Source organism: Aegilops tauschii, chromosome 2 (assembly GCF_002575655.3).
Source record: "Aegilops tauschii subsp. strangulata cultivar AL8/78 chromosome 2, Aet v6.0, whole genome shotgun sequence".
NCBI classification, from domain to species: Eukaryota; Viridiplantae; Streptophyta; class Magnoliopsida; order Poales; family Poaceae; genus Aegilops; species Aegilops tauschii.
The window spans coordinates 408,089,691-408,098,320 of record NC_053036.3 but is presented as its reverse complement, the minus strand read 5'-3'; the positions used below and the strand labels follow the sequence as shown (position 1 = coordinate 408,098,320).

Here is an 8,630-nt window from a genome sequence, read left to right as displayed (position 1 = left end):
GCGATACAATCGGTGCTGGGGGCGTTTTTCCCCCAGTCGCCGAACCCCCCCCCCCCCCCACGGCGATTTTTCATTTTTCAACCCCCAACCGCCGCACACTTCCCCTCCCCGGGCCCGCTGGTCATTGCCCCTAGCGCACCCCTCGCTCGCCTCCTTCCTCGCCGACGCCGCCGGCAAGTTGAAAATGATACATAGATAGTTCACCATAGCATACATAATGAAAATGATACATAGGTAATTCACCGTAGCAAAGCCTGTTAAAAGAAAAGATCAACTACTCGTCGTTTTCCGGCTCCGACTCGGTAATGTCCTCCTCCGACGTCTGCAAGTAGGCGTCAGCATGCCGCTCGTCCTCAGAGTCCCAGGACGACGTGTTCAGTTGAGCGGCCTGCTTCGGCGCACGCTTGTCCTCCCGATAGGCGGCTCGCTCCTTTCTCCTCGCCTCCCTCTCCGTCCCCCGTTGCTTGTAAAACTGGTGCTCGTTGACGATGTCCCGCGGGAAGCGTTCGCGCCACTCCGCCATGGCTTCCACGTCCATCTCCATGATCGCTAGGCGACGCTGCCGCCTCCGGTTGTCACGACGATCCTCGTCGGTGAAAAGTCGTGGGAGATGCGCGAGATCCTGCGCGCGCTGGCTCGTCGACACGTCGGGGAAATTCATATCCCAACGAGGCCACCGGAGGCGCCACGCCGCCGCGTCGTACGCACGGGCCGCCTCCTCTGCGGTGTCGAAGGTGCCGAGACTGAGCCGTTTTTCGCCGAACGAGATTTCGGAGGAGAAGACGCCGGAGCGGCGCTCGCGGACTCCGCGGAAATCAGCAGCGCCTAGGCGGCGCATCGACATGGTGGCGCAGAGGCGAGAAAGAGAGGAGGCACGCAGGAGCGCCGGCGGTGGAGAGGAGAGGAGAGGGGAAGTGTGCGTCCACCGGCGGGGGGTAGGCTTTTTATAGCCGCGGGCAGGCGGCGTCCGCGTGGCTGCCGGGCATACGCGTGGCGCCGCGCCGCCCGTGAGGCATCAATGGATGCTGACCGGCGCAGCAGCGCGCCGCAGCTTTGGCATTGATTTCCCCCCCTCCCCCGGGAACCGAGAGGATACGATGAGGACGACGAAGCGACGAGAAGCACCGTGTTGCTGACTCGGGGGCCCGCGTTTAGTTCGCGCCAAAACCGTTTCACCCGGCGCCCCCCAGCGCGCCGGGTTCGGCTTGGGTCCGCCGGCGCCAAATTCGGCCCGAGCCGGCGAAAAATGGTCTTCTGGGGGCGTGGTTGGGCCGACTTTTGTGCGCCGGCGTGAAAGTATCGCCTGGGGAGGGCGTGTTGGGGACGCGGCTGGAGATGCTCTAACCCACCAAAAAAACTATCTCACTCAAGAGATGCTAATTGGAGCTAGTTCTCCTACTGTATTTATTGTCAATCCAACACTGTCATCCAAACACATATTTTTGACTAGAGTTAGTTCAGGATTAGTCATGAGTTAAAAACTAACTCTAATATCTAGCCAGGCCAAAGTTTCGTTGCGTGCCTCGGTGTAGCGGTAAGCTGCCACATGGGATCAGGAGAGCAACTAGAGAAGCAGGCGATGAGACGTGGCAGCTTGGTATTTCATACGAGTTGGGAGATCTTTTTCCTGGTTGGCGTATGGCTTCATCCCTTCTCTTGCCGGGCGTCTGTTTCAGAGAGCGACAGTCCAACATATCTTGCCATTCTACTACGTACGAAAATAGCGCGTTTTCCGAAACCTTTCTTACTTGGTCGACTGTAGAACAACCGTACGCTTGGTTTTTACTTGGTCGACGGTACAACCAGCTGTACGCGGTACCCAGACTTGCGCATTTGCCGACAATGGTGGTATGGCACTAGCTACAAACAGCAAGGTGTGCTTGCTTGATGAAGAATCGCCAGATGACTAAAGGAGGGCGCCAGTAAGTCAATTGCAGTATTGCTCTGCGAATTTTCTGCGGAGATCGCAACAAACACCCTCTAACACAGCAGACTCAACACACAACAATGTAACAAGCTGGTGAAATCAGCAAAATAGTATAACCATAGGCAAAACGCCTAATTACAGCTTTTACTGCCAGAGCCGAGACATATAATAACAGTTAAAAATAGACAAGTATGCTATGCTTCAGGCAATCGTCCTAAGCCAGACGATCATGTGCCGAAAATTGTTCCTAATCTGTCTTGACATCTAATTACCAGGGTTGCAACTAGGCATTCCTGAAAAATAATCGCTTGCTCTTAAAAGGATGAAACATGAGTTATTTCGTCATCATCCAATTCGGCGCCAAAAAATGTTGTTAGATATATTGAGTATAGTAGAATCAAGCCTCAGCCCTTCAGCTGCTCTCCAGCGGCAGGCGGAGCAACTCCACCACTAGTTGGCCTGTACAAAGACAAATCACGATTAAGTTACCGTGAACAAGACCAATAGCTGGCCTCTAAGGGCCAATGTAGAAGATGGTCCACACAAAATGAGATACTTACAGTCCAACCATGACTTTGAAAGCATCATAGATGCCCCACTGAGCTCCAGTGAGGGTACCAATCATCACGATACGCAGCGGGAGTCCACGCGTAAACAGACCCCACAGGCCAAGTTTCTTCACAGCCTGCAGATGCAAAAAGTAAATATATTGTAAGAAACAAAACCAAGACAAAACGTTAAAGGTGCTCAATGACTGAGTTACAAAGTAGGAAGCTCACATCGCCCACAGTTGCTCCCTGAGCATTGTTGAGGAATGAAACAAGGTTGTCTGCTGGGTGCGAAACTATCGCGCAGAACACTCCAGCGACGTAACCGCCTGCAAAGCTCACCCCGAGCTGGAGAGACTTGCTGCACTCGCTCTTGGGGGCAGGAATTGCATACTTGTAGATATTCTCAACAATAGTCTCAAAGGAGGCAAATTTCATCATAGTGTCTGCATTTTACAAAATGATCAGATGGTGATTAAGCTGGTAGTTTGATCGCTGCAGAATACGACATCTCCGGTGTTCAGTGTCAAAGCAAAAGAATAATATATACATAAGCAATCTACCAGAAGGTAAAATAATCCAAACTGCAAGTAATTCTCCATTACTACGAGTTGATCGTTTGATATACCAGAAACAAGGAGACAACAGAAAACCTCAACAGCAATGGTGATATTACTATTTCCATTTCTAAAACATTAGTTGGGAGATAACCTAATTGCGGTCTAGCTCCAGCTGCATATAAAAAAGGTATAAGGAGCAAACAGATACAAAAAGAAATGTAACTAAGAAACAACTACACTGCAGCTTCTTTTTTTGGGACATTGTGTGTGCCTGCTTTGGGGCACACATCATACATATTTGTCTAATGCAGAACACTCCAGTGCAATCTAGTTTCACAAAACCGGAGGGACCATGCAGCGAGCAATATTTGTGCAGGCAAACAAAATCTGTAAAATCAGCATGGTCACACAAATTTAAACACATAGGATGCAGGTACCAGGATTGTCACATGTAGGAAAAAATTGCAACTTGCAAGTCACAAATCCAAGGCAACATAACTAATATTTGACTATTTGTGTAAACATAAAAAGCTCAATTGCTAACAACCAAAGATAAATATGTGTACACAAACACCGGAGAGCAGCAAATTCTCTACAGCATAAGAGTAAATAATCTGTCTTAACAAACATGTACGCCACGTAATTGGAGTTTCGCTCTAGTACAACAGAGATAACTCAAGCAGTGTGAAAATTCTGTATATGCACAAATAAATCTTGAAAATGATTGCGTGACTTCAAGAAGAACAGCACAATGTGCAACAAAGAGTTAGTATTCTAGAAAAAAAAACAATACTGAAATTCCAACGAAAGATATGTTAATAAATGAAGCAGTCTATTTTAACAAACTTGTACGCCACGTAATTGGAGTTTCGCTCTAGTATAACAGAGATAACTCAAGCAGTGTGAAAATTCTATATATGCACAAAAATTATCTTGAAAATCATTGTGCGATTTCAAGAAGAATAAGATAATGTGCAACGAAGAGTTAATATTCTCGAAAAAACAATACTGGAGTTCCAATGAAAGATGTGTTAATAAACGAGGTAATCTATCTTAACAAACATGTACGCCACGTAATTGGAGTTTTGCTCTAGTATAACAGAGATAACTCAAGCAGTGTGAAAATTCTATATATGCACACAAAAAATCTTGAAAATCACTGCGAGATTTGAAGAAGAACAAGACTGTGTGCAACGAAGAGTTAATATTCTCAAAAAAACAATACTGGAGTTTCAATGAAAGATGTGTTAATAAACTAAGTAATCTATCTTAACAAACATGTACGCCACGTAATTGGAGTTTTGCTCTAGTATAGCAGAGATAACTCAAGCAGTGTGAAAATTCTGTATATGCACAAATAAATCTCAAAAATCATTGTGTGACTTCGAGAAGAACATGACTATGTGCAACAAAGAGTTAATATTCTAGGAAAAAAACATACTGGAGTTGCCATGAAAGAATGTCTTAACAAATGAAGAAGAGCTGGAGGTTCCAACCCCCATATAAATATATGCCACCTAATTGGAGTTTCACTCCAGAATAGCAGAGAACTCAAGCAGTGTGGAAAATCTATATATGCACGTATATAATCTTGGAAATCATAGTATGATTTCAAGAATAACAAGAACAATGTGCAACAAAAGAATTCCAGCAAAATTATACTAGAGTTGCGCAAGCACAAGACATTAGTAAATTGTAGTGTAACACTATTACTTAAAGCCATGATGAAAATACATGATATCACTGTATGTGAAAGGCAATAAGATTTGTCACCAGCAAGAAATGGTCATAAATATTGTAAACCACTCCATTGGAGCCTACGCCCAGTTATAATGGGGATAGCTCAAGCAGTGTGGAAATATCTATATATGCACACATAAAATCTTGGAAATCATACTATGATCTCAAGAGGAACTGTGTGCAAGTAAATTCATGGCTGCGATGTCCATGCAAATAGTTTGGCTTGTCCCATGTTCAAAAATTAAGAACATAATAAGGCATCATTAATGCACTCCACTGTATCGCTGGTAGCAGAAGTAAGGTTCCTATCGCCATATGTACTCTAGGGGAGCACAACTTATCAGTCAATAACAGAGCAACTTGGTCATTAGATTCTTCAAATAAATTTATTTTTCAACATTTATATATGATTTAGAGTAGCGATTGTCTCCTAGGGTACCCACTGCCCAAACATTATATGATTTAGAGTAGCAAATGTCTCCTAAGGAAAGCAATTTGGATTCATGATGAAAAGAGAACAGAGCAGGGAGTAGATACTCACATGGAATTTGACGGCCCCAGAGTGGAACAATTCCCTTGTACAATCTGCATACCCAGCATTGTTTCAGAAGAGTGGACTGCGGTTACAGAGAACAATAGATTTCAATATTTCAGTCACTTGCCTCGGACTTACCCAGCATATCCTTGAGCCTTCACAAACTTAGGGAACCCATCAGATAAACCTTTTGCAAAACCAGGTTGTGTCTGCACACGGACCTTCACAGCCTCCATGGGGCAGAGGGCAACATCTGCAATAACCTCAGCCGAAGCAGATCCAGCAAGATAGATCAAAGTCTTGTACTTGGCTGCATTCTCAGGTCCAGCAATATCCGAGTAATACTTCTTGAAGAACTCGTAGAAACCAAATTTGCAGGCGCCTTGACCACTGTAGCCAATCAAAGTAGGCACCCAGCCTCTGAAGAAACCCTTTGCCCCTTGCTCTTTCAAGAGAACACCAAATCCAGAAGAGATGCTCTTGTACTTGGCTGGATCAATCTAATAAAACAGGCAAAGTGATATTTCATTACTAACTGGTTTCGTGAAATGATAAAACATAGCAGGGCGATCAATTACGCCTACAAACCACACACACGCACACACAAATCATTGACAGTCGGTCCACAACAACAGTTAATTGTTGAAAACGTAACAAATGTAAACAATTACATAATCCAACCCTGGGTCTACGAACAAACAGTTAACAAACACGTTGGCAGGATCATTTTAGCCCAGATCACATCACGTACAGGAATCATAAGACAAACACATAATATGCGATATGTACGAATCCATTGACAACAGAACCATGGAATATGCTAGGTGGCATATTCCAGACGCATTATGCATTGGAGACAAACTCATGAAATAAGAACCTAACCAGCCTCCAGTATATCATTTGTTTATATCAGGGATACATTGGACACGCCGCGGAGACAAGAAAGCTCTAATAGAAGCTCACCTGCATGTTGCACTTGACGAGGTCGAGGGGCGTGACGGTCATGTGCGTGAGCCCGCAGCTGGTGATGCCACCGGCCGTGCACGCCGCGTAGAAGGCGGGCGAGTACATCTCGATCTTCCGGGACGGCTCGCTAGGCGCCCGCGCCCACGCCGCCGGCCTCGCCGCCGCCGCATGGGACGGTGCGACGAGCCCGCGGCCACCAATGCCAGCGACGGCAGAGAAAGGGGTGGGGGTGGCGGCGGCGGAGGGGGCCGCGTACAGGAAGCTGGGGAGCAGCGCGTTGCGCGATCTATCGGAGACGGCCATGGCTGCGGTTGGGCTGCTACGCTGTCGCCGCGGGTGCAGGTGCTTTGCTTCTTCCCCTGGGGGCGGGGCGGGGGTGGGTTGTCTTGTGGGTTGCGGGGAGGGAGGGAGGCGAGCGTGAGGCTCGCCGCCACTTGCTCGCGGGGAGGGAGACCGGTGGCTGCGCGATTTGTTAGGGCACCTCGCTCCTAGGAAGTGGTTTTTATAACGAAGGACACGGATGGGCGCCTTTTCTCTTCGTGTAAGATGGTGGGCCGGGTCTAATCATGAGCGTGATTTTCTGCTGATCCAGCCCACCCAGTAAGCTATCAAAAAATAAAGCCCATTCAGGCGTTACAAAATATTGGCATTCGAGATATTCCAAAGCTAGGCTTGATAAAAAGTGTAAGTTAGGGAGAAAGGATTGTGTGCATCGATACTTCTCATTGATCGTCCACTAGGCACACATATAGATACAAGGGGTGCGTCTGGTGTCTTGTCTTCCAAGATACAACAAGTTACAGAGGGGAGAAAGACGCGACAGGTGCAACGTACAATACCCACACCTATATACGTATATGCATGTTCAACACCTCCCCGCAGTCGAAGCGTCGCCGGAGACGCAAAGACTGGACCGAAAGCCCTCGAAAGTCGAGGTAGGCAGGCCCTTCGTCATGACATCGGCGAACTGCTGATCGGTGGGCACATGCAAGACTCGAACACGGCCAAGTGCAACCTGCTTCTGGACGAAGTGGATGTTGAGCTCAATGTGCTTCGTCCAGCGATGATGGACAGGGTTTGCAGAGAGGTAGACCGCGGAGACGTTGTCACAGTAGACAATCGTGGCCTTGGGAACCTCACATAGCAACTCCTGAAGCAGCTGTCGTAGCCAGTAGCACTCTCAACGGCGTTGGCCACAGCCCTGTACTCAGCCTCGGCAGTTGATCGTGGAACCGTGGGTTGTCGTTTAGACGACCACAAGATCAGAGAGGGCCCGAGGTAGACGCAGTAGCCGGAGGTGGAGCGCCGAGTGTCGGGGCACCCAGCCCAGTCGACGTCTGAGTAGGCGGCGAGGTCGGTGCCGGAGGAAGCCGTCAAAGTGAGGCCCATAGCCGTGGTGCTACGTATATACCGGAGAATACGTTTCACCAGAGCCCTGATGCGGCTTGGAGCTACGTCGGTATTTCCCCGAAGAGGAAGGGATGATGCAGCACATCGGCGGTAGGTATTTCCCTCAGTTATGAGACCAAGGTTATCGAACCAGTAGGAGAACCAAGCAACAGTACGTAAACAGCACCTGCACACAAATAACAAATACTCGCAACCCGACGTGTAAAAGGGGTTGTCAATCCCTTTCGGGTAGCGGCGCCAGAAATTGGCAAACAAACATGAATAAATTGTAGTTGATTGATAGATCGAACACCAGATAAAATAAATTGCAGCAAGGTATTTTTTATATTTTTTGTTTAATAGATCTGGAAATAAAAGCAAAGGAAAATAGATCACAAAGGCAAATAATATGAGAAAGAGACCCGGAGGCCGTAGGTTTCACTAGTGGCTTCTCTCGAGAAAAATAGCAAACGGTGGGTAAACAAATTACTGTTGGGCAATTGATAGAACTTCAAATAATCATGACGATATCCAGGCAATGATCATTATATAGGCATCACATCCAAGATTAGTAGACCGACTCCTGCCTGCATCTACTACTATTACTCTACACATCGACCGCTATTCAACATGCATACAGTGTATTAAGTTTATGGAGAAACGGAGTAATGCAATAAGAACGATGACATGATGTAGACAAGATCTATTTATGTAGAAATAGACCCCATCGTTTTATCCTTAGTAGCAACCATACATGCGTGTCGGTTCCCCTTCTGTCACTGGGATCAAGCACCGTAAGATCGAACCCACTACAAAACACCTCTTCCTATTGCAAGATAAATAGATCAAGTTGGCCAAACAAAACCCAAATATCGGAGAAGAAATACGAGGCTATAAGCAATCATGCATATAAGAGATCAAAGAAACTCAAATAACTTTCATGGATATAAAAAGATAGATCTAAT

The 8,630-nt window shown here is 46.9% G+C and overlaps 2 protein-coding genes across 2 annotated transcripts; both read right to left on the bottom strand.

Moving 5' to 3' along the window:
- Positions 1-274: 274 nt before the first annotated feature.
- LOC109743988 (uncharacterized) lies at positions 275-844 on the bottom strand. Its single transcript, XM_020303086.1, has one exon. The coding sequence runs from the start codon at positions 842-844 to the stop codon at positions 275-277; it is 570 nt and encodes a 189-aa protein (XP_020158675.1).
- A 1,150-nt stretch (positions 845-1,994) lies between these two features.
- On the bottom strand, positions 1,995-6,745 carry LOC109743929 (mitochondrial phosphate carrier protein 3, mitochondrial). The gene is made up of 6 exons (XM_020303028.4): positions 6,274-6,745; positions 5,449-5,810; positions 5,317-5,360; positions 2,707-2,921; positions 2,488-2,612; positions 1,995-2,386 (listed from the first exon to the last, which is right to left on the bottom strand). The coding sequence occupies exons 1-6, from the start codon at positions 6,577-6,579 to the stop codon at positions 2,332-2,334; spliced, it is 1,107 nt and encodes a 368-aa protein (XP_020158617.1). The 5' UTR covers positions 6,580-6,745; the 3' UTR covers positions 1,995-2,331.
- Positions 6,746-8,630: the final 1,885 nt, after the last annotated feature.

Coding starts and splice junctions, on each gene's coding strand:
- LOC109743988 (XM_020303086.1), bottom strand. CDS start 844: ATGTCGATGCGCCGCCTAGGCGCTGCTGATTTCCGCGGAGTCCGCGAG.
- LOC109743929 (XM_020303028.4), bottom strand. CDS start 6,579: ATGGCCGTCTCCGATAGATCGCGCAACGCGCTGCTCCCCAGCTTCCTG. Junction 2,613..2,706: donor AGGGAGCAACTGTGGGCGAT/GTGAGCTTCCTA, acceptor TTGCATCTGCAG/GCTGTGAAGAAACTTGGCCT. Junction 2,387..2,487: donor TTCAAAGTCATGGTTGGACT/GTAAGTATCTCA, acceptor GTCTTTGTACAG/GCCAACTAGTGGTGGAGTTG.